Source organism: Amblyraja radiata, chromosome 2 (genome assembly GCF_010909765.2).
Source record: "Amblyraja radiata isolate CabotCenter1 chromosome 2, sAmbRad1.1.pri, whole genome shotgun sequence".
NCBI lineage: Eukaryota > Metazoa > Chordata > Chondrichthyes > Rajiformes > Rajidae > Amblyraja > Amblyraja radiata.
The window spans coordinates 42,415,491-42,442,508 of NC_045957.1; the positions used below are offsets into that span (position 1 = coordinate 42,415,491).

At 41.3% G+C, this 27,018-nt stretch overlaps 1 protein-coding gene across 1 annotated transcript in view; it reads left to right on the forward strand.

Moving 5' to 3' along the window:
* Window positions 1–27,018, forward strand: part of dgkb (diacylglycerol kinase beta) — a 568,450-nt gene that overhangs the window by 357,897 nt on the left and 183,535 nt on the right. Inside the window, exon 18 of the mRNA XM_033045582.1 lies at window positions 20,350–20,414. Within this exon, the coding sequence (XP_032901473.1) occupies window positions 20,350–20,414 (65 nt within the window). The remainder of the gene's footprint in view (window positions 1–20,349; window positions 20,415–27,018) is intronic.

The window sequence follows — 27,018 nt, forward strand, 5'->3', positions numbered from 1 at the left end:
GTGAGAATGTGTAATGCAGTACCACAGGTCTCGTTTATACATTTAATGATAAACGCAGGAGGGAGAAGGGAATTCACAATAATGTGGATGGTTACAAGAGGAAGAGGGATATGGGTCAAATGCAAGCACGTGGGTCTAGTGTAAATGGGCATGTTGGGTCGAAGGGGCTGTTTCCATGCTGGATGACTCTATGACGGACTCAATGCAGTCTCAATTGTCTCCTGGCACTGTGATGGATGTTTATGTTGACTTTTATGTGGTTGTGTGTCTTGTTGCTTTTCACTTAGTATGGCTATATTGTAACTCAAATTTCACTGTACCTTAATTAGTACATGTGACAATAAACTAACCTTGAAACCTTATCTCTGTGCTGTATGTTCTACATTATACTCCCAACTTATAGTCCACATTTGAGTTCAAACTCTGCTTTAAAATCTTGGCTGCTCAAGTGACTTAAAGGATTGCATTATCCGATTTGAAAGATCGCAGGGCATTCTCCTGCTACTGTGGGCAGCTCATAGTTCAGTTTGGTTTCAAGATACAGCATGGAAACAGCCCTGCGGCCCACCAAGTCCATGCCAACCCGCGATCACCCATAATCAGTTCTATCCTACTTTTCTGCTGTATTGTAACCAAAACAAAATCTTCTGGTCATTTCATTTGTAGGAATATTCTCAAATGCAAATCAGGTTCTTCCTCTAAAAGTAATTAATCTTTTGTCTTGCTTTTCCAGATAGTTTGAAGAAATAAGGTCCTAAATAATTGGAACTAATTTGTTTACAGGGGAGCAAGTTCTAGAATGTTATATTATGCAATATAAACATGCTAAATTGAAAGCAGATGATCAAAATTGGCAGAAATCCAGGTGTATGTATGGTACTCCAAATAAAAATGGGAAAATGGGTATGACAAATACCATTAAAGGACAAAAAATGCAAATGCCTATTTTTGTTTCCCCTTTAAAATCTATTTAAGACTCATGTGCATGATAGTCACACACTACACACTCACATTCTCTGTGATACAGTTAATTGCCCATGAGATGGACAGTAATGTGGGAGAAGGTGCACATTTGTCATGGCTTTTAGCATACTGTGTCTGTTTCTGGTATGAAGCGAATGTCAACTGCTCAATTGGACAGTGGTGCGTGAAATCTAAGATAAACTTCATACTCATTATTCTCATCATTGGTAGAACACCCTCTGGAAGATGGGAAGCATTGTGTGATTGTTTTGTCGTGTGAATGTATTTTTAAGATAGACTGGAAATTTAAAGAGGCATTGTCTTTGAAAATAAGCTCTTGAGAAACCTTAATTTTGAGGGAACTGGCATGGTTTAGCAGATGCATTATGAATGTAATAGTGACCTCACTATTGAGTAGTGAGTTACCAGACAGCCATATTAAGTGAAAAGCAACAAGACACACAACCACATAGTGCTTTCAAATGAAATGATCATGCGATTCAATTGAATATATGTAAATGCAATGAATTTGTAAATAATATTGGGTTTGTGAAATGTGTTTGTGAAAATAATATCCCTTTCAAACATGGTTTCAAAATTAATGATTTGAAAACTAAAGAAAAAAGAACACTTTTGAAACTAAAGTTTTCTGGTAATTATTACCTTTCAATTTCATCTTGGAATATTTCAAATGTTTTCTTCCTTGTGCATATTGTGTGGAAGTTTAGCATTTTAGATTCAAAAGCATTTGCTAAATTTACTTGGACATGCACAAGTTTGGTGAAATAAATCTACGTGGCACCTGTGATTATAAGATTTCTTTGCTGACGTAAATTGTCTTTATGTCTTGCACCATTTCTCTGCTTAATCACCTCCTCTTGATTTCTCTTTCTCTTTGTGTTTCTTGGTGTAAACGTCATCCATCTCATTTCTTATCGGACAATTACTTATTTATCTGAATTCTGCTTAATTTATCATTGCTTAAACTGCCTGTTTCTTACATTTCTTGGGACATTGTGTAAACTCCAGATAACTTTTTCATGAAGAATATTATTCCTAGTCCTTGATCAGCAATGATATTTGTACCCAGTGTGGTAATGGGAAAGCATTCTGTGTTTTGAATGGGTGCGGTGACATTAGTCACTAGTTGTACTTCCCTTCATGCATTATAATCTTTTGCAGCCAGTAGAACTGAATGCTCAATAATGATAAAAGTGATAGAAGTGACAGCATCATGAGTGACCAAAAGATGATTTTTTTCTTCCTAAGATTATTTTCTATTTATTATAACCTCTGCTTCCTCTTAATATTTATCCTACCGTTCATAATTCCAGTAGCCTTTGGGAAGACGTTGGGAAAGTTATTTATTGCCCAAACTATGTATAATGTTTACTTACTATCTTGAGGTCATATACAAAACCAATAAAATAATAAACAAATTTGATTCTTGTCTGTTAGAAGATAAGCACAATAGACAATAGACAATAGGTGCAGGAGTAGGCCATTCGGCCCTTCGAGCCAGCACTGCCAATTAATGTGATCATGGATGATCATCCCCAATCAGTACCCCGTTCCTGCCTTCTCCCCATATCCCCTGACTCAGCTATTTTTAAGAGCCCTATCTAGCTCTCTCTTGAAAGCATCCAGAGAACCTGCCTCCACCGCCCTCTGAGGCAGAGAATTCCACAGACTCACAGTGTTTCCTCGTCTCCGTTCTAAATGGCTTACTCCTTATTCTTAAACTGTGGCCCCTGGTTCTGGACTCCCCCAACATCGGGAACATGTTTCCTGCCTCTAGCGTGTCCAAAGCCTTAACAATCTTATATGTTTCAATGTGATCCCCTCTCATCCTTCTAAACTCCAGAGTGTACAAGCCCAGTCGCTCCATTCTATCAGCATATGACAGTCCCGCCATCCCGGGAATTAACCTTGTAAACCTACGCTGCACTCCCTCAATAGCAAGAATGTCCTTCCTCAAATTAGGGGACCAAAACTGCACACAACACTCCAGGTGTTGTCTCACTAGGGCTCTGTACAACTGCAGAAGGACCTCTTTGCTCCTATATTCGACACCTCTTGTTATAAAGGCCAACTTGCCATTCGCTTTCTTCACTGCCTGCTGTACCTGCAGGCTTACTTTCATAGACTGATGAACAAGGACCCCCAGATCCCGTTGTACTTCCCCTTTTCCCAACACGATACATAATTATGTAAATTTCAGCAGCAAATTCATGTGGTCACAAGAATAATGCGTTGTTTGAACAGGGTTAGCTGACCAAATTATTCCTTTTAACAGTTTACCTAAATTAGCAGCTTGCATAAATTCTCGGTTGTGGCCTTGCAAGCAGAATGACAATAATAATTACGGGAGCCAGGAATTGTGCCCCTGATCTCACCAAGGACTGGATGGTACGAGTGATGTTTGACCAAGATCAATCTTTTGGTAATTTATTTACCATGTGTTGTAAAAATGTGGTGTGGGAAGTGATATTGAACAATGATCTTGAACGTAACCCAAACCCCCATGTACTGGAGAAAATAACTATTTTTATCTTGTATTCAAGAACAGGTTTAATTTCCAATTATGAAATTTGGAATATCTTACAATGTCCCATTTAAACACGTGTTGCAAAAAGGCCATAGTGTTTAGAGTTTAATTTTTTTGCAACATCTTTTAAGTGCATTTCTGCCTCTGGCATTCCGTAAGATGTTATATGCTTCTGAGCCTCGACTAATGTGTTGGCCGAGAAATGTTTCGGTGGATTTCCAACAAATGTAAATGATAGGCTGTTCTGTAGTTGCCAACACAGCTTCTTATCTTTCCTGGAGCTTGTCAACTAGAGTGATGAGGTGATGGTCTAATTTCCTTACAGAATATCTACTTTTACAGCCCGAAAAGAAGTAACAGTAATTATGCATTTCATTGAATGCCAAAAATTGAGAAAATGATTAATAGTGAATATGCATTATGATTGGTCAATCTTAGCCCATTATTAAATTAATGCAGCCCATATATCCCTGAGGAGGAAAGTTTGATGAGACCATATGTGAATGATTTAAAACTTTTTAAAATTATATCAAAGACTTTTGAAACAAGCACCATAAATAGTTTGAATCTGAATTTGGAAATAATTTGGAGTCTGAAGAAGGGTTTCAGCCCGAAACGTTGCCTATCTCCTTCGCTCCATAGATGCTGAGGCCAGTTCATTGGCTATATTTAAGAGGGAGTTAGATGTGGCCCTTGTGGCTAAAGGGATCAGGGGGTATGGAGAGAAGGCAGGTACAGGATACTGAGTTGGATGATCAGCCATGATCATATTGAATGGCGGTGCAGGCTCGAAGGGCCGAATGGCCTACTCCTGCACCTATTTTCTATGTTTCTATGTTTCTATGCAGCTGCACCTCCTGAATTTCTCCAGCATTTTTGTGTACCTTCGATTTTCCAGCATCTGCAGTTCCTTCTTAAACACCATAAATAGTTTTTTCAGAGAACAATGCTCATACAATTTTTTGTTTTTAAATTAATATGCTTGTGTTTTTAATTTGGTACGTACCAATCAAAATTATTAAATGACATCGACCATGCCCATTTATCAAAATTGGAATGAATTCTTTGGATAGGAATGGTTTAGTTGAAAAAGTAATGTTACAAAGCAGATTCCTTTGTCTTTTGTTTCGCAGTGTGATTGAATTTGCATTTTTTATTTTTCTAGGGCACAGTCCCAATATGCACATGGAAGTCCACGTAATTTTGGGCAAGAAAATAGAATTGCTTATGGCTCCAGTCTGAGAGGAAATGTAACATCCATTTGCCATGTCCAATGTAGCACTGCCATTGATAGTGATTCGAGGCAGAACACAAATACCCTATTAGCTGTATCTACCTATCACTTGCCAGGCTGTTCCATCCCCAAAGAGCTTTCTCCCTTCTATTACATAGGTATGTTGCAAAGCCTACCTGAAGCGTCGCTGAATATCTGCCGCTGAGGTTGTGCGCGATTTTGGCGCCGTTTAGAGGGGGCGGGTTTAAAACGCGATTTTCTCTAAGCTGTTCCAATCGAAAATGTTCAGCCTAGTTAATTATTAACGAAAAATCGCTGATAGACCCCGTCGCAAAGGCTATTATTAGGTTTAAAGGCCTTGAATAATAGTTATAGTAGTTTAAAAATCAATCTTTAAACCCGCGACCGTCAGCAACCGCAGGGTCTCATAAAGAAAATAGCAGAAGTTAGGTTGTATATTTTTACATTCAAAAGGGCTTCTAAAGAACCTTTTATACAAAATTTAATATTGCGAGTAGCTCAATTTGGGCCCATTATATCGCGCAGTATTTTTCTCGGCATTTGAGGCACAAATCTACCGCAATGTGAACGTTCTAAACCAGCGCGTTCCACAGGATCCCACTGGAAAGCTGATTTAAATGGGCATTTATTTACAGCAATTGAACACTGAATTCCTTCCATTTGGCCTATAAATTAATGTAAATGAGATTTAAAAATCATGTTTTATTGTGAATTATTTGTGAATATTATTTGGACATTTAGGCTATTTAAAAATGTTAATCATTTATTAAGAAATGGATAGATGTTTAGATCTAGTAATTGAAGTCTGAAATTAGCTACAATTAGGTAACTAACTAATTATATGCTTTAATTTCAGGTCATCCAAGTAAGATTATTTTATATTTGTTTCAGAATGCTTCAATCTATGATAACTGAAAATTTCATTCAGTTCTCTTAATTTTTAAGAAAGTTATGGGCTTTTGACTGTTCACGATCACAACTTTTTTGTTATGTCCATAGAAAATCAATAGGGAACAAGATGCTCATTTCCGAGTATGAAAATGGCCATAACTTTTTAAATACTTGAGATATGAAAGTGAATTAGATGTCAAATTAAACTTATTTTTATGCTTTATCTGATGGGATAAATTACAGACTTGATTTTTTAAATCTCAAAATTTTGTAACATCGCTATATTACAATGTCTGAAAAAGTGTCTTGACTCAGAACATCACCTATCCATGTTCTACAGAGATGCTGCCTGACCTGCTGAGTTAGTCTGGCACTTTGTGTCTATTGTGTAGGAAAGAACTGCAGATGCTGGTTTAAATCAAAGATGGACACAAAATGCTGGAGTAACTCAGCGGGACAGGGTCTCGACCCGAGATGTCACGCATTCCTTCTCTCCAGAGATGCTGTCTGTCCCGCTGACTTACTCCAGTATTTTGTGTCTAACTTCAGCAAACTTCATTTCCTACAGCAGGCTGGGTGTTGTATGCGTGTGCATCATTTTTTTTTTGTTATGAGAAATTGAAAATCTCTGTCCAAATTTATTTTGGATAGATTTCATTAATGTTATTGAGATTCATTGTTTGAGAAAAAAGGGCAGGTTGAATAGTTGTGAGTCATGGAAGACACAATTTTGCCTGTATGACAGGAGAAACAATGACTCATGGTAAATGAACAGCTTTTGACAGGGTGCACGGAGGAAGTGGTAGACCTTCATTTGTTATAGATCCAATGCTTTTGGTTAAAAAGCATTTACTTGATAAATCTTCACTGCAACAAAAAGTTTTATTTTGTACATAGAAAAATGAACAGCACAGGAACAAACCCTTCAGCCTATGTAAATAACTGAAATGTCCTTATCATGTCTGCTGCCACCACTACCCATGGCAGGCCTATCATTCCATGTAAAAACCCTAGCCTCACAGGTCTCTTTTAAATTTCTCCCATCTCACCTTGAAGCTGTGCCCCCCATTTCTACCCATGGGGATGACAGATGGCACAATGGGCTAAGTGTTCGGCTGGCAACCGGAAGGTAGCTGGTTCGAATCCCGCTTGGAGTGCATACTGTCGTTGTGTCCTTGGGCAAGACACTTCACCAACCTTTGCCTGTGTGTGTGGATGTAATTATGTGAAGCACTTTGGGGTCAATGCAAGTTGACTAAAAATGTGCTATATAAATAAAGAAATTTAATTTTAATTTAATGGTTATCTACCGTATCAGTGCCTCGTTATATTATAAACATCTGTCTGATCCCCCCTCAGCCTCCGATGCTTCAATCCACATTTGTCCAACCGCTCGTTATAGCCAACATTCTAATGAACTTCTTCTGCCTCTCCAATAGTTCTGCATCCTTCCTGAAATGGAACAACCAGAACCCCACACAATAGTCCAAATGCAGCTGATCCAAAGTTTTCAACAGTTGCAGCATTACTCCCTGAATCTTAAGCTCAATACTGCAACTGATCAAGGCAAGCATTTCATACATCTTCTTTACCAAAACCTCGACCTGCATTGCTACTTTCAGGGAGTTATGGACTTAGACCCCAAGATTCCTCTGTACATCAATGCTTTTCAGGGTCCTGCATTTACTGTATAGTATTCCCTTACATTTAGCCTGCTGAAGTGCAACATTCACACTTAATTTAATTTGAGCTTATAATGAATTTGTTTGTTACATCGAAGAGGGAAGTGCACTTGCAGACGTTCTATCCAATGCAAGTCTGCAAAACCCAGTAATATTTAAAAGGTCGATGGAAAGGAATCTGTTAAATAAACAAACTATTAAGCACCTGTGCTCTTCCATCTGGAATAATGTGATTTGGTGAGATTCTATTTTTACGATTGTACGCTTCAGCCTGTCAAACTAGTTTACTTCAGACTAGTTTTCTTACCATCCACGGCAGCCAGTATGCCTCAAACAGGTTAATGTTTTGTGCACCCTCTGCTTTATGATTTTTTGCCTAATGAAGGGTTCTCCAACCGGGGAGAGCTGGTGGACCAGCTGAAGAAAGGTCCTGATGTGAAATGTCACCTATTCATGTTCTCCAGAGATGCTGCCTGACCCACTGACTTACTCTGCATTCGTGCCGTTTTTTGCACACTGCTCCCTAAAATCCCAAGTCTTTTGATTGGCCTTCATGTTTGTTACATAATGAAGGAATATCATGTCAGGTGTCCTAAGACATCTGGATGATCAGCCATGATCATATTGAATGGCGGTGCAGGCTCGAAGGGCCGAATGGCCTACTCCTGCACCTATTTTCTATGTTTCTATGTTTCTAAAATGTCAGCTGTGTCTATGCAATAAAATGGGAAGGTTCAGGAATTTGCTCAAAAAGCAGCAGATAATTGAGAAATCACCAGTGGATGCTACACTGTTGAAAGTGGATTTTCAGGTGAGTCATTGACCTGAGATCTTGCATGGTTGTAAAAAAATCCTCTGGCATTGTTAAAGAAAAACACGGCATACCAAAACGTTGTCATCAAGAATGTTTTCAGTCAATTGGCTCAGAGAATTTAACAGGAACTATTTATCTACATGTATGTGGCTGGTCCAATTGAATCTTGAGACAAAGATGTTCACCAGGATATTGATAGTGAGGGTATTAGTGATGGCAGTGTGATTGATTCAAGGCCAGGTTGTTAAAGGGCAGGTCTTGTTGGAGATTGCCATGACCTGTCGCTTCTGCGGCATGATTGTTCCTTGCCATTTAGTATCCCATGTGTGAATTTTGTCCAGGTTTTGCCACATGCAGGCATTGATGCTTCATATGTTGAGAAGTTGCAAATGGAACTGAGCATTGTATAATCATTATGTTTAAGAAGGAACTGCAGATGCTGGAAAAATCGAAGGTAGATAAAAATGCTGGAGAAACTCAGCGGGTGAGGCAGCATCTATGGAGCGAAGGAATAGGTGATGTTTCGGGTTGAGACCCTTCTTCAGACTGATGTTGGGGTCATGGGGGCGGGAAGAAGAAAGGAAGTGGGCTGTGGGAGAGTTGGGAAGGGGAGGGGAAAGGGAGAAAGCAAGGACTACCTGAAATTGGAGAAGCCAATGTTCATATCGCTGGGGTGTAAACTACCCAAGCAAAATATGAGGTGCTGCTCCTCCAATTTATGGTGGGACTCACTCTGGCCATGGAGGAGGCTAAGAACAGAAAGGTCGGATTCGGAATGGGAGGGGGAGTTGAAGTGCTGAGCCATCGGGAGATCAGGTTTCTTATTGCGAACTGAGCGAAGGTGTTTTGTCTGACCCACGGTTACAAAACTAAAACATAGGGTGCCAACTCAATTCTATTTGAAACCATCATAACTGGTACCAAAACTAAGACCATTAATTTGTTAATTGCACTGAATTTAAATTCAGACCCTTGTGCTCTTAGAGTATTATCGAACATTTAGTAAGAGGAAAAAATGGTAAAATATACTTCTTGCTTCTTTCACAATAATATAACTGCAACATATATGCTCATCAATGTTATTACTCCATTGTAGAGTAAAGAGCTGCATTAATATTTTGTATTACACCAGCTACTGGACTACTTTGCTTTACTACCTCTTTAAGCGTGCTGTTAAGAGAAAATTGTGATATATACCGTTTTCTTGGTCCTAACCAACACAGTGTTCTGCTTGATTAATATTTAAAGTGTTTTTATTTGCAGTTATATTTTAATGTGAATTATGTGGAGTATTAAAATCCTATGAAGTGCTTCAAGCTCAATTATGCCAGTGTAATAGTTTATTAGAAGAAATGTGAAATTTAGCGTTAAAGATTTAAACTTGATAAATCATTCTTATTGCTCTGTAGTCCTCACATACACTCCATTAGCTGCCTTTAACAGGTTAGTCTGCCTTGATGATCAACAGGGTTCATGAAAGAGAAATGTTAAGTGTAGTTAAGCTTCCCTGAGATACTGAGTTCAGGCTTTTATTCCATATAATTTAAAATATAGTATACTTTTTCCCCACTTTAATTGATATGTTAAGCTCCACCCGCAGGGTATGGGAAGTCAGGGAAACTTCAAGCTGAGGACTACACTAATGGGAAGTGCATCCAGCTGCGGCTCGTGACTGACTGCGTAAGGGAACTGGAGCTGTTGCTGGATGGACCTCAGGATCATCCGGGGAAATGAGAGCGTAAGAGGAAGGAGTTATGGTGAGGAGAACACGCCTATGGTGCATCGCACCACCGAGAACAAAGAGGGTCCCGGCGGGAGGTGCTGTTGAAAATGAGGAGGGATCCGGCTGGGGGCTGCCGAGAGCAAAGAGGGATTCAACGGGGGGGGGGCGAGAATGAAGGAGGACTCAGCAGGGGGCCGCTGAGAATGAACCATAACCCAACGGGCAGCCTGCGGCCATGCACAGCGGCAGGTCTTGTTCACCTATATGAAAAGATAAGACTGTACTAAGAACTTTTGAAAATGTCGGTGCCAGAAAATTGGCGACTCGTTGTATGCTGCCAAATGAAAAATACTGTGTGGTCTGACCAGTTTGTATGCAAAGAAAAGAGTTATTTCACTGTAGCTAGTTACATGTGACAATAAAGTATCATTGAATTATTGGAAGGAGATGTGTGACCACTGGAAAAGGGAGTAGGCAGAGCATTCAGGAATCCCCTGTGGCCATTCTCCTTGAAAACAAGTGAACCCCTTTGAACAGTGTTTGGGGGGATGATCATTGATGAGATCTGCAGCAGCTCCAGTCAAGCTTGTGGCACCAGGCCTGGCTCTGAGGCACAGCACAGAAGGGTGATCTCAGACAAGGCTAAAGTGATAGGAGACTCACTCCTTCAGAGATTAATCAGGAGGACAGACAGATGGGATTCTGTGGCTGCAAATGTGACTGCAGGAAGGTGTGTTTCCCCTCTTGGTGCCAAGGTCTAGGATGTATACAGCTGTGTGACGTTCTTAAGGGGAAAGGGGAGCAGCCAGAAGTTGTCGTGCATGTTCACCTAATGACGTGGTGAAAAGGGATCAATAAGGTCCTGTTTAGTGAATAGATGGACAAAAGATGAAAAAGCAGGATCTCAAAGGCAGTGATCACCAGATTACTCCCAGTCCCACATGATAATGAAGGTAGGACAAGGAAAATAGGGCAGGTGAATGCATGGCTGAGGTGATGGCGCAGGGGGCAGGGCTTCCATTTTTTGGATCATTGGGATTAAGGAGAACATCAAGGCAGTAGTCCAAGATGATGTAGGGATTATACTACAGGCCTCAAATAATCAACAGGAATTATAAGATCATATATACTGGGAATTTGCAGGCTGCTGCAAAATGAATAGGATTGTTGTAGTTGGGGATTTTACCTTTCCCATTATTGGCTGGTAGTGCCATCGTGCTGAGGATTTAAATGGGATAGAATTTGTTAAATGTGTGGATGAACATTTCATCAGGCAATATGTAGAGAGGTCTAGAAGGGAGAGGGCAAAGCCAGACCTACTCTTGTGGAATTGGCCAAATGACTGAAATGTCATTGCGCAAGCCTTCTGGCAACAATGACCACAGTTTTATTTGCTTTAAAATAGTCATGAGCAAGAACAGGGCCTGGTCCACAAGTTAGTTCAAAACTGGGGCAAGGCAAACTTTGATATATTAGACAGTACCTTACAAAAACTTCATTAGAGATGGTTGCTTGTGGGCAAAGGGACACCTGGAAAGTGAGATGCTTTTAAAAGTGTGATAGTGTGAGTTCAAGTTATGTATGTTCTGTTAGAGTGAAGGGCAAGGGAGGTGAATTTGAGTCAACCTGGATGATGAGAGAAATTAAGGTTCTGGACAGAAAAAAAAGAAACATGTCAGGTATAGGCACCTGGGATCAATTATTTTCTGGAGGTGAATTGGGAGGGCAAAAAGGAATCGTGAGATTGCTCTGACAGGTATGATTGAAGAGAATCCAAAGTGAGTTTATAGATACTATGGTATCAGAGATGACACGGGTTTGCCAGTAACCACACCGATACTCACTCACACTCGGGTGTACTCGCATATGTATTTTATTTACAGTGGTGAGAAAGTCCAGGACCACATGGGGGCGCTGTCCCTTGCTGGCAGAGTGCCTGTGAAGTGGCGCTGGTGATCTCAGGCTTGTCCCGGCAGCTCAGTCCTGGTCTTCATAGGAGGAGGCGAGGTGATCTCTTGCTTCTCCCTGCAGTTCCCCCTTACCTCGAGATGAGCCGCTGGCAGTCTCTGGGTTACCCTGGTTGCTCAGTCTTTGCCTCTGTGTGTGGGCACACAGTCCCTTGTCTGCGGGCAGGAAGAGGCACTGGAATTTCGGCTTGCCCTGGCCACTCAGTCTTAACCTCAGGGGCTCTGGGTGTCTAGGGCTTCTTCCGGCAGCTCAGTCTTAACCACAGGGTGACTCTGGTGGTTTCATGTATGTCCCAGTGGCTTCGTTTTCCTTGAATCTGCAACAGGGGGAAATAGATAGCAGGGAGGCACCCTACTTTCTCTCCCTTCATCTTTCTCTTTTGTAGCTTCTCTTCATTCTCTCTCCTCTGGCCGGAATGCCTGTTTTATGAGTAGCATAATGTTCAGGTGGCCAGACCAATATCAGCTTTTTGGACTACTTCCCTCTTATTGACGATCTTGGGACTTGAGAGAGAAAATAAATCTGTACTTTATTTCCAGCGGTAAGAAAGTCCAGGATTGCATGGGGGGGGCCGGTCCCTCATCGAATTGGCGCATATGCAGTGGACCTGGCGATCTCAAGCTTGTCCTGGCAGCTCATTCCTGGTCTTCGAAGGAGGAGGTGAAGTGATCTCAGACTTCTCCATGCAATTCACATTTGCCAGTGAGGAGACAGTGACTTTCTCAGGTTTATCCTAGTGGCTCAACTTTGGGCTTGATTAGGTGGCACTGGCAGTCTCTGGGTCATTCTGGCAATTCTGTACATGCTTGTGTATGTGAACGTAGTCCTCCCTTGCCAGTGGGCAATGTGCAAGCATCTCAGACTTGCCCCGGCCACGTAGTCTTAGCCTCGGTAGAGTCGTTGGCTGTTTAGGGCTTCATCCAGGCAGCCCAGTCTTGACCACACGGTGGCACTGGTGGTCCTGGGACTGTCCCAGTGGCTCAGTCTTCCTCGAACCTGCAACAGGGGAACACAGCTAGCTGGGAGGCACCCCACGTTCTCTCCCTTCCCCTTCCTACACCACCCTCTGTGGGATGCATGAGATGAAATTGCAGAAGCAGGAAGAAGTGCAGAGAAAATTAACGTGGATGCTACCAGGAATTCAAGCTGTAGGGCGAGGTTAGGCAGGTTAGGACTTTATTCCTTGGCACACAAAGCTGAGAGTTTATCTTCCAGAGGTGTACAAAATCATGAAGGGAAGAGATCGGGTGAATGCACAGAGTATCTTTTCCCAAAGGTATGGGAATCATGAACTATATAGTACAGGTTTAAGGTGAGTAGGAACCTGAGGGGCAACTTTTTCACAACAACTTTCACAACAAAGGTGGTGGGTTTCTGCCAGAGAAGGTAGTTAAAGCAGATAAAATAACAACATTTAAAAGACATTTGAACAGGTACGTGGATAGAAAAGGTTTAGATATGGGCTAAATGTGAGCAAATGGGATGAGATTAGATGGGGCCTCTTTTCTTGCTGTATGACTGATTCTATGACACAATTGAGATACATGGATTTTAGGGGGAAGTTTCAATGGATTGAAGAATGTACAGGGCATTCAGTGACTTTATTGTAAAAATGTTTTGATTTTAATGTTGTAATCATTGTCCTCCTCTCATATCTCACTCTGCACATTTGTGCAGCACTTCACTACATAATGAGAATGTTTATATTTCAAAATAATTGATCTGCTATAACATAGTGTCAGATCTGAGTACACAGGTCATGGGTTTTCTTATTTTTATTTTTGAAAATCTTCATAGACCTGACCATCACGCTTATCCATGAAAGAAAATGCCGCATATTTTAATTGTTAAGACTGTAAGGGAAAGAGTAGACTAAGACGCGGGATTACTGTATGAATTAGAGACAAAAGAGACAGCAGATGCCAGCAGGAGGGACTCAATTGGACTGGCAGCATCTGTGAGAGAATGGACAAATTAAGTTTTTGGGTGGGAACCCGTCAGATTGAGTACAAGTACAGGGGAGAAGGCTGGTGGAGGGAAATGAGGGGAAGGATCTGCCTTCCCAACTCCGTCTCTGCTGCGTCTGCTCTTAAGATAAGACTTTGCTATCCAGGACATCTGATATATCCTCTTTCTTAACCACTATGCCTGCAGTTGTGGAGTCCACACATATGTGTCCTTGATTTCCTGCAGTTCTGATTTAACACTTCCCCTCCCCCCCCCCCCCCCCCCCCGCCCCCCTCCCTGCCCCCCATAACAGGGATAGAGACACACAAAACTGCAGATGCTGATAGAAACACATCTGCGCCTTCCTCCCTCGGAACATGGACCCGTTGCAGTTCGCATACCGTCCGAACAGATCCACGGACGATGCGGTCTCCCAGGTCTTGCACATCGCTCTCTCCCATCTGGACAGCCAGAAGGGGGGCTACATGAGGATGCTGTTCATAGACTACAGTTCAGCCTTCAACACGATAGTCCCCACCAGACTGGCCGGGAAGCTAATGGAATTGGGGCTCAACACCTCCCTGTGTGCCTGGGTCCTGGACTTTCTCACCGCCAGGCCCCAGGTAGTCAGGATGGGAGGGAATACATCGAAGTCCCTCACCCTGAGCACAGGATCGCCCCAGGGTTGCGTCCTCAGCCCCCTATTGTACTCCCTGTACACACATGACTGTGTGGCTAGGTTCAGCTCCAACTCAATAATTAAGTTTGCTGATGACACTGTGGTGGTGGGCCTGTTCCCAGACAACGACGAGAAGGCCTACCGGGAGGAGGTGGCTGGTCTAGCACTCTGGTGCCAGGATAACAGCCTCCTCTTGAACATCAAAAAAACGAAGGAGCTGATCATGGACTTTAGGAGGGCACATCATTCGAGGACGTACACTCCATTGAGGATAAATGGGGATCCTGTGGATAGGGTGAACTGTTTTAAATATCTGGGAGTCCACATCTCCGAGGATATGACATGGGCATCACATGCCTCAGCACTCGTGAGTAAGGCAAGGCAGCGCCTTTACCACCTCAGGCAATTGAGGAAATTCAGAGTGTCTCCGAGGATCCTCCAGTGCTTCTACGCAGCGGCGGTGGAAAGCATCTTGTCCGGGAACATTACCATCTAGTTTGGGGATTGCTCTGCCAAGGACAAGAAGGCTCTGCAGAGAGTAGTGCGTTCGGCCGAACGCACTATGGGAACTTCACTTGCCCCCCTGCAGGAACTATACATTAGGAGGTGCAACTCCAGAGCCAACAATATCATGAGAGACCCCTTCCACCCCTGCAACGGACTGTTCCAGCTGCTATGGTCAGGCAAACGCCTCCGTTGCCATGCGGTGAGAACGAAGAGGTTGAGAAGGAGTTTCTTCCCAGAGGCCATTCGGACTGTAAACGCCTATCTCACCAGGGACTAACTCTACTGAACGTTTTTCCTTCCATTATTTATTATGTAAAAGAATATGTGTGTTATGATTGTGTTTATAGTTTGTTTGGTTGTTTGTTTGTTTGTCTTTTGCACAAAAGTCCGCGAGCATTGCCACTTTCATTTCACTGCACATCTCGTATGTGTATGTGACAAATAAACTTGACTTGACTTGACTTGACTATCTTGAACAAAAAATGCAAAGTGGTGGAAGAACCCCATGTGTCAGGCAGCATCTGCGAAAGGAAACAGTCAGATGATGTTTTTTTTGAGTCAGGATCTTTCTTCAGAATGACAGAGTGGGGGAAGAAAGTTGGAAAAGAGAGGTAATAGTGAGGCAAAGCCTGGCAAGAGTTAGGTGGAAGATAGACACAAAAATCTGGAGCAACTCAGCGGGACAGGCAGCATCTCTGGAGAGAAGGAATGGTACCGTTTAGGGTCGAGACCCTTCTTCAGACTTTTGTGTCAGCTTTTTGTGTCTATCTTCGGTTTAAACCAGCAGCTGCAGTTCCTTCTTACATAGAAACATAGAAAATAGGTGCAGGAGTAGGCCATTCGGCCCTTCGATTACACAAGTGATAGGTGGATACAGGTGAGATAGAAGGGGGAGGGAAGTTGATCGGCAGGTGAGCAGAGTAAGTGCCAAATACTAGAGGTGAAATAAAGACAATGTCCGATAGGGTAAGAAGAGGAGTGTCAAGACGGCACACCAATGCCTCTACTTCCTCAGGAAACAGAGGAAATTCCACACATCTCAAGTGACTCTTACAAACGTCTACAGAATAAAGGATTCAATTCAGTTCAATTCAATTCAGATGCACTATAGACATCATATTATCATGTTGCATCGCAGCTTGGGTTGGGAACAGCTCTGCCCAAGACCATAACAAATTTCAGAGAGTTGTAGATGTAGCCAGTCTATCACGCAAACCTGACTTCCCACCATTGAGTCCATCTACACACCATGATGCCTCCGAAAAGCAGCCAACACCCCTCACCGGACTTTTCTCATCCTCCCTCCTCCTGTCAGGCTGAAGGTACAGAAGTTTGAAAGTGTACACCACCAGACTCTAGAACAGCTTCTTCCCCTTTGTTATTCTTTGCCTTCAGAATGTTCCTTTCATAAGCTAAGGTACTGTCTAATTCACCTCTACCCCATTGCGGGCATTGGACTTTGTCTCTGGAACTCGTGCACTGCAATGTTGAGAATTATATTCTGCATTCTGTATCTTCTCCTTTGCTTTACCTATTGTACCCGAGTTTGGCCAGATTGTATTTATGTATAGCATTACCTGATTTCTTTGGATAGCATGTAAAACAAAGCCTTTCACCATACCACAGTACACATGACAACAATAATAAAACTAATAAATATAATGTACCTTCTATAATAAGGTCAAAAGAGAATCACCTTGCACAGTGTCTTATTCCATTCCTTTAAATAATGGAGTAAACTATACCCACCAGGTCAAAGATCAAGCATGGCCTGATAAATGTGAAGTAGAACTTGTGCCTCACTATTCATAGGTGATGAGACTGATAGCAGAGAACCTAACTGCAGAGAATCTAACAGCAACCCCAAGTGCTGAATGGCAGTGGCTTTGCTGAATTTTTCACAATACTATGCTGTGCGTTATCAATAACTGGGAAACATAACTGGATCAGTCAGTTGACTAGACAAAGACTAATACATTAAATATGCTGGAGCTACATTGATTTATTTGTGGCAGTGCTAAGCCCATTTAAACCTGGTCATTAATATTTTCATCGTTAGACTTACATTGATGTGAATGTTTTCAAAAAATCTTTGCCTGTTAAAGGGCTGTCCCACTAATTGGCGAGTTTGGAAGAGTTTAAAAAAATGACGTTGAAAACCTCCTTCGACCTCCTTCGACCTCCTTCGACTATGTTGAAGACTAGCTTCGACTAGCTACGACTAACTTCGGGAAAATTGGACACCGAATAGTGGAGAGTGAAGACGACCTCCTTCGATCTCCTTCGATCTCTCTTCGACTATGATGAAGACTATCTACGACTACCTTGGACTACCTTCGACCTCCCTCGATTACCTACGACTAACATGCCGACCTACTACCACCTACTATGACTAAACCTACGAGTAAAAAAAGTATTGATTTTTTCCATGGCGACCTATTTTTACTCGCAAGCATTTTTGTAACATATTGAAAAATCCGCAGCGACCTAGCTGAGGCCTCGAGTACACGGAGACCACTCTCGAGCATGAAGGAGAGTTACGAAGACCTCCTACGACCTCGTGTCGACAATGCTGCGAGTATGAGTCGTGGGGAAACTCGCCAGAACTCGCGGATTAGGTCGCCCAAGTGGGACAGGCCTTTACACTTGCACAGCTTCAACCTTGCCTTAAACTTTTACTTATTCCTCTCTGTCCTCAAACTTTTTATAAAATCTTATGGTACGTTAGCCTCATTTATCCTTTTCATATCTTCATGTATTAAGCTGATTTGACTATCAATCTGCCCTTTCTAATAATCTATCTTTGTCATTTTCAATTTTTTCACAGTGATTTCTTTAATGTCACATATAAATGTTGGCAGTGAGCCTCTTTTATACAAGTCAGGAACAGTCAGAAGTAGACTGACCTCAATACCAACCTGTGATGGTTGCCACTGTTTATATTACAAGGGCCCATGAAAAATGGTTGCTGTTGCTTTATTATACTTGGTCATGGTAATTGAGATCTAAATTCCATATAACGGAGAAAGAGACAGGATATCGAAAAAAATCCATTGCTTGAAATTTTCAGCAGATCAGAGAGCATTTGTGTAAAGAGAAGCAGGTGAATTTCATACTTGTGACCATTTATCAGAACTGGGTTGCAAGGAGATGCAGGTTAGTTTTCAGTGGAAGTGGTAGAGGAGCGACATGCAGAACTAAGGGAATCTTTGTGAAGAGAGATCAAAAGCATATTTACCTGCAATAATATTTTGTTTCATAACTGTCACACTTTTGTTGATGCACAGGAAAAAGCCAAATAAAACTTGCAAAAGGAATTGTAAAGATGCAACCAGATACAACAACCATATACAAATGCATAAATCACAACTTAGCTTTGGTTAGCTAAATTATGTTGATGCAGTTTTCCTTATATATTTAATGTCATAGAATTCCAGAATAGTTTAAGTTTTGGTGGATACAAATATTTACATTTTTTTGAATGAAAAACATCTCTTGTAGCTTCAGGCCAAGCACCCAGCATGCTTTGTTAGATTTGTCCTCCTCTTTAACATCACCTTGTGCTGTTGAATGTAAATAACATGCAACATATCATATGACGTACATCATGTATTCTGTACAACTTGCATTTCTGGTTACACTTGCATGGTTAAAATTACCTATGTGTAATCACCCAAGGTGAACTTCTTGGGAGATGGTGGGGGGGGAAATGTATTTATTCTCTTCAGGGAAAAACAGCAAAGTTCAAGGGTAAAAAAGAATTGATGAAACATTACTCCCACTGCAGGAGTTGTTATGTTTTTGTTATTAACAGTCCACAGATTGTCCGTGAAAATAATCGTGTGCAAAGACTGATGTGTTACCACTATTAAAAGGCAGCTATTCATTATCAGCACTTCCTTTTCTCTATTATATAAGACACTGTACATTTTATTCAAACCCCTGGTGATATCTTCTGAAGTGCTCACTTGTGAAAAGTGATGTAATAGCACATTTTTTTATTGCATCATGAGCCCTGAGTTTAGGAGTGTCAGGTAGAAGAAATTGGATGAATAATTATATTTGCTAACTTTCCACCTCTTTTATAGGTCAGACAAATTCTCACATCCAGTTCACTTCTTGTGTGTCATCAGAAAATGTGCTCACGGAAAGCTAGCTTCGGAGGTTGAGACCATTGTCTTCCACTTGGAGGATGTGAAAGGGGTGTGGACACTGACCACCGGGATGATTTTGGATTGTAAAAATGCAGCAAGAAACAACATTAGATCTGATTCTTTTGACGACTGACAGATAATCCCACAGAATTACACCCATAGCAATTTATCCTCAATTTTGGCTGACATTCTAGGAATGTTCTTTATCTTTACAGCAAGCCTGGCTATAAGACTGCTTCAATCTGGAAATTCACAGACATCTGTCACATTTTAGTAGGAAGGAACTGCAGATGCTGGTTTATCTCAAAAATTAACAAAGTGCTGGAGTAAGTCAGCCAGTCAGGCAGCATCTCTGGAGAAAAGAAATAGCGGCCTTCCGAACCGAAATGTCACCTATTCCTTTTCTTCAGAGATGCTGCCTGACCCGCTGAGTTACTCCAGCATGTTGTGTCAGATGTTGGTGTTCACTATCTGTCTGTGATAACGAACAAGGAGGGTTGGTGCTTACGGTTAAGAGAAGGTTGCTGGAGTTAATGCTGGTTTGGGAAGGAAGTCAGCCCATAGGTTATCTCATGAACATTAATATTTGACCCATGATGGTAGCAATAGCTAGGATCAACACCCAACCTATTAGCTGAAGTTGAACTAAAAAAAAACTGTAGAGTGCATGGAACAACACAGAACAGGAAGAGGTATTTTGGTCTGCAATATCTGTGCTAAACAAGTTAAACTGGTCTCTTCTGCCTGCACATGATCCATATCCTTCCATTCCTTCCATGTGCTATATGGAAGTCTCTTAAATGCCACTGAAAATCAGAGGTATGTCTGTAACCTTGAGGCAGTTTTCCTGCAATGGCATATCCCTAGGACAAGGATGGATATGATTTTGTTCTTTCTATTCCTGGCATAGTATCATTGGAGAATTAATCTGGTGATTTAAACTCTATCCCACAAGGCTACTACATTTGTACCTTCTTGGATAAACAAAATGCAAAAATGGAACATTAGCTCACAGTATATGTGTGTTTATTGAGCCATTCAGAGGTTATGCATACAGGGCAGAAATTTATCTTGGATGTTGACTCAAAGGAGGCAATAGCAAATCAACAGTCCATTTTATATTCTTGCCAATGTGTTCTGAACGTATAAACTTTGATGCTTGAAATAATTTTGCACTGAAACATTGATTGCTCAATGTCTCCCTTAATTTTCTTTTAGGATGCATCAATAGCCCATAGATTCCACATCATGCGGGAGAAACATCCCGAGAAGTTCAACAGTCGGTAAGTTAATTCAAAACTTGCATTACAATTCTGTCCAACTAGTGATCGACTGAAAGGAGTAATTATATCATCATGGATCATCATAATTATTCTGTGATTGTTTGTGTTTTTCAAAAAAAAGTACACTTTATTGAATTTAAATGGAAATAATTTTTGATAACATCATCCTTTGCAAGCACAAATGTTGGAGGTGAAAGGTCTATTTAAGACCTATCAAACCAAAATAATTAATACATATCTTGGAAATGGGTTGGATAAAAATGAATCCTGCCTGTTGTTTACACGTCAGTCATGTGTGCTCTTGCGCTCAAACCTAGCAAATGTTACTTCCATCAGGAAATTAGACCAGGCACCCAACCAGAAAATGGGAGGGTGGGGCAGAACATTGTGGTTCAGGTGAAATTTAAAGGGCTGCAAGCATGTAAATTGAAGTGGCAAAATAACATTGCAGATATAAAATTGGCAGCCTTGTAAATGTTAAAAATCTGGTGAAGCCCATTGGTAGCCTTTATCCACTGGAATGGGATTTAGTAGCACTGGGCAGAAATGAAGGGAGTGGCTGAATATTACTGACAGTGGCTACTGCATGTCCAAGCCTTATGCTTGCTATATTGGTAGCACACAGATGTTATTGCAGCAGATGGAACAACTACATTTTCCCCATGCACATGCAGACCAGTCGCCTGTGAAAACAAGTTGCTTCACTGGAATGCAGGACCCCAAAACACATCTGCTAATATATTGCCATCGTGGTCACATAGCAATTCGCTGATAGCCCAGATGTTTTGTAACAAGAGTGGAAGCATGAAGCGTAGTTCTCCAGGTACTCGTGGAGAATATCACCTTGATGACTTTCATAAACTGTAACTGTGTAGTCAGGTCTGCTAGCATGGACTCCTTGAGCAGTGGAGTCACCACATGCAGGAGAAGTGATAACATGCACTTTTCCCTGGAGGACCAAATGTAAAAGTGTCAAATGTAGGTACAAATCAGGTACTAATTTGTCCATCATTCTCAATCATGTCATCGTGTAAAGGACAAATGACAATATTAGACTCACAGCAGATCATAGCGATTCCATGATCCTTAAGGTGATAGATAAGTTTTGTGTACTGAAAAATATCCTTCAAAATATTTGTATCATTATTGTAATTTACTGCATCATTTGCTGTAGATATTCCAAAGAAGAAAGACTTACTGTTTCTTAAAGCTTATGAGATGGTGATGAAGATTATGGAAAAGGATCTTCTTTGCCATGCCCTGATGATTGTGCAAGTAAGGGGGAAATGTGGTACAGGCAGCCATCAATTAAAACAGGGTTACAATTTAAATCCCTGTCTCTAAAATGAATGAATAATATGGTTGTCGTTGCAGTGTCTGATTTCCCTCTGTAAACACTGTCCGTGAGTTACAAAATAAAAGAGCACTAACAACTAACCAGACTGCATATGTCCCTTTGAAGAAATAACAGTTGAGTGTCAGGATTTATAATATTTTCAGATTCAGAAAACATATGAAGCTGGAACAACATATGAGCTTATTTAACTTCTATTACAATAACCACAGCGCATCAAGTTCCTGGTCCAGGCAGTGTATGATGTCTTGCCCAGCCCATCGAACCTCTTCATCTGGGGCAAAGCGGAATCTCCAGATTGCCCGCAATGCTCAGGCAAGGGGACGTTGGAACACATCCTGAGCTGTTGCCCAAAGGCTCTTGGGCAGGGCCGGTACACATGGCGTCACGACCAGGTTCTCAAACCCATTGCAGAAGCCATCAGCATGGGAATCAGCAGCTGCAGACGAGAACGCCCCACCACCCAGATGATCACCTTCGTGAAGGCCGGAGTGCAGCTGCCAAGAACCACAGCAGCCAGGAATCCATCAGGAATCCTGGTAACTGCGCAGGACTGGCAGCTTTCCGTAGACCTGGTGAAACAGCTGAAGTTCCCACAGCACATTGCCACGACCACCCTGAGGCAAGATATCCTCCTGGTCTCACAGGCGACTAAAAACATCGTCTTGTTGGAACTGACAGTGCCGTGGGAGGACCGCCTGGAGGAGGCCCACGAGAGGAAGATGGCCAAATATGAAGAACTGGTCATAGACTGCCGCAAGCAGGGCTGGAAGGCAAGGTGTATGCCCATCGAGGTTGGCTGCAGAGGTTTTGCAGGGTAATCGCTCTACAAAGCCTTGAGTGCACTGGGCATCAACAGAGTGGCAAGGAGAAGGGCCATCAAGAGCACCACAGAGGCAACGGAGAAGGCCTCAAGATGGCTCTGGATCAGGAGAGGAGGTCCATGGGGAGGAGCGAATGCCACATGAACACAAGTCGTGGTCTGATCAACCACGGCTGGGTCGCCTGGGTGAGGGTGTCTGATGTTGAAAGACCCGAAACACCCAATGACCCCAGGTTACATCACTGATAATGTGTTCAGGAGCATCTATCGATGTATTTGTATCAAAACTTCTATTACAATAACTTGAATTCATATTGAGCCATAAACTCATAATGTTTGCCAAGAAATTTGCATGAGTATTGTCATTTCAAGATGATGAGATATGTAACCAAAAGACTGATGAAAGTATAGAGATTTAAAAGAGCCAGATTTAGAAGGCTAGCACCACAGCTTAAATTTAGCCTCTTTTAGCAAGGCTGTTAGCAGTAGAGTACTTGAAATTTGAGTTGCACAAAATAGGCATTTGCTGAGTGCCCGACATCATATTCATATCAAGATTTCTCGAGAGCATCCCCAAGCATTACCATTCCCAAGCCTCCTTGTACCTCCAATTTCTGAATCCTCACCTCATTTGGAAAATAGTCTACATCGTTATTCCCACTACCAAAATGCATGGCGGCACATTTTGCTACATGGTAATCCATCTGCCACTTCTTTGCCCAGTCCCCTAACCAATCAAAGTCCTTCTGCAGACTCCCTACTTTCTCCACACTACCTGTCCCTCCACATATCTTTGTATCATCCACAAACCTGGCCACAAAACCATCAATTTATTCATCTAAATCATTAAAATACAACATTATAAGTAGCAGATCCAACACCAATATCATTAGGCATGGTACAAAAGATCATATTTGGTGTTGACTGTTTTCATTTATTACTTCAATTTTTCATTTAATTTGAATTGCTGCATTCGGGGTCTTTGAAAAGCACTTTTTTTTAAATATTCAATTTCACATTACGTTTGGTAGTAATGGGAAATGAAGAGTAATGTTTAAAAAATAATCTGCCAGCATATATTTAAGAGGAGAATTATAAAAACTCATGTCTTGATATTGCACCTGATTAGATTATTTATAGTAAATAGAGATGTTTGGTTGGTTTGTCTCTTAATTAATGCTGGGTTCATTTATTGTTCCATAGGTCTCAACAAACAGTAAATTCCATCTTTTTAAAGACTTGTCACTGAAGTTGTTTTAACATACATATATTTTGCCTGGAAAAATTGAGCCATTGTCAAAATAATGCAGAATTTTTATTTTGCAGTGATGAGTTCAGCAAATTTGGAAAGATATTAATTAGGGCAGCACAATGGCATAGCTGGTTGAGAGCTGCTGCCTCACAGTGCCAGAGACCCATGTTTGATCTTGACTTCGGGTGCTGTCTATGGGGAGTTTGTACATTTTCTCTGTGACCGTGTGAGTTTCCTCTGGATGCTCTGGTTTACTCCCTCATCCCAAAGATGTGTCAATTTCTAAGTTAATTGACCTCTGTAAATTGCATGGGGAGTGGATGTGAAATGGGATAACGTAGAACTACAATGATCACCGTAGACTTGGTAGCCCAAAGGGATTGTTTTCATGCTGTATCCCCAAACTAAAATATAGAACTTTTCTTTGTAATATATGAAAAATAATCTGTCTCATTTATTGCATTGTCATTACTTGCCCTTTGTTTTACTATTTTGAATCATCTGGTTTTTAAACTAAAAGCAGGCCTGCTACTTACTGAAACTGTCCAGTGTACAACATTTATAATAATAGATTGGTGATTTTAAACTTAAAGTATTGGAGAAGTCGTAGATAATTTAATTAATTAAGGAAATCATGCTATTGAGTTGAACTTGATGCAGGACAAGATAAGTGCAGACAAAATGGAGTTTGTACCATGTGGCGATAGGATGAAAATGACAGCAAATGAGTGGTAAATCTGTGGAATTATTTGCCAAAGAAGGTTTTGGAGGCCATCAGTAGATATTTTTAAGGCAAAGATAGATAGATTCGATAGATTCGATAGATAGATAGATAGATAGATAGATAGATAGATAGATAGATAGATAGATAGATAGATAGATAGATAGATAGATAGATAGATAGATAGATAGATAGATAGATAGATAGATAGATAGATAGAGTGTCAGAAGTTAAGGGGAGAGGGCAGGAGAGGGAGGTTAGGAGGGAGAGATAGAGCAGCCATGATTGAATGGCAGAGTAAACTTGATGGGCCTGATGGCTTACTTCTACTCCTATTCCTTATGACAGGAGTGCCAGTATTGTGCAAATTTCATAGTTGAAGGATTGAAAAACAAAAGTGGTGCGGGCAATATTCAGTTCGTGAATTGAGTGGATTGGGTGCTGAATAGAATGTAGAGTTTAATATTCAGAACTAGATTAAGCGGCATGCTTGATCGATTATTTGCCAATTAAAATTTTGGTTTTGTCTCACATCCAAAGTGATATTTCATATTGTTTCATTATATGCCATGGTAAAAATAATTAATGGTTCTGATAGTAACTATCTGGATGAAAGGAGACAGCATTTTTCATTAATATATGAATTGGTGATGAGTGATGTAGAGTGTGTTGGCAGATTAGATCCCACAGATTTTATTGATAGTAAGCCAAATTCAAATATATTTTAATCTCTGGGAGAATGCTCTTTAATGGCTGAGCAACTAACTAACTGGCACCCCTTGTCTAATTCCCTGTCACATTTGTCCTAGAACGTATTTATTTTCTCACAGAGCAGAAATACCAACAGGAGACTATAAGAACTTATAACAATAAATATTTAAATAAATATTTTCTTGGTCTAATATTTAAACCTAGTTACCAAGCATCTACTATATGTTGGAAGGACGCATGGACATAGAAACATAGAAAGATAGAAATTAGGTGCAGGAGTAGGCCATTCGGCCCTTCGAGCCGGCACCGCCATTCAATATGATCATGGCTGATCATCCAACTCAGTATCCCGTACCTGCCTTCTCTCCATACCCTCTGATCCCTTTAGCCACAAGGGCCACAATGTATTTATCTAACTTGTTTCATAACCTCAAGATGTTCAAAATCATTTGAGGGTGCCAGTCAAGTAATTTTGAAGTATGCTCACTGTTTAAATGTTTTTAAGGTGAGGGTGTCAGGGGTTATGGGGAGAAGGCAGGAAAATTGAGTTAGGAGGGAGAGATAGATCAGCCATGATTGAATGGCAGAATAGACTTGATGGGCCAAATGGCCTAATTCTGTTCCTGCCACTTATGGCCTCTCGACCTTACAATTAGAAAACATGGCAGGAGTATCGTCAGTGTCCCACATTTATTAATGCCCAGTGTTAGCTGCTTTATGTTGCTTGATATAGAATTAATATTTCCATCTGATTGTACCCATTATAAAGATTTTGGGTGGCAGCTAGTGCTAACTCTGACACCTCCTGGTAAGTCATCGTGTAGTTGAACAATGTGTTGGTGAGACCGCATTTAGAGTATTGTGTTCAGTTCTGGGCACCATGTTATAGGATATTGTCAAGCTTGAAATGGTTCAGAGACGATTTACAATGATGTTGCCAGGACTAGAGGGTGTGAGCTATAGGGAGAGGTTGAGTAGGCTGGGTCTCCATTCCTTGGAGCGCAGGAGGATGAGGAATGATCTTATAGAGGTGTACAAAATCATGAGAGGAATAGATCAGGCAGATTCACAGAATCTCTTGCCCAGAGTAGAGTAATCAAGGACCAGAGATCATAGGTTCAAGGTGAAAGGGAAAAAATTTAATAGGAATCTGAGGGGTAACTTTTTTGTCTTCACTTCCGGCTCCATCCTATCCTCCCTTGGTCCATTCACTCACAACCTACGTTTAAGACACCTCACACTGCCCTTCGTCTCTTTAATGATTTTCTCTCCAGAGATAGACACAAAATGCTGGAGGAACTCAGTGGGACAGGCAGCATCTCTGGAGAGAAGGAATGGGCGACATTTCGGGTCGAGACCCTTCTTCAGACCGATGTCAGTGGAGGGGGCGGGACAAAGATAGAATGTAGGCGGAGACAGTAAGATTAAAGGGAGAAGTGGGAAGGGGAAGGGGATGGAGAGAGAAAGCAAGAGCTATCCTTGCTGCCTGACCCGCTGAGTTACTTCAGCATTTTGTGTCTATCTTGAATGAACGAATAAGTTTATTGGCCTTGTTTGTACACATACAAGGAATTTGCCTTGGTGCTCCGCTCGCAAGTAACAATACGACTTACAGTAACAATTAAGAATGACACAAAACATTAAACATTACTAATAAAACATTATAGTTTAAACATGACAGAAAAAAATAACCAGAGCAAAATGAGGTGACAGACCTTTGGTTGTTGAGTAGAGCTACTGCTC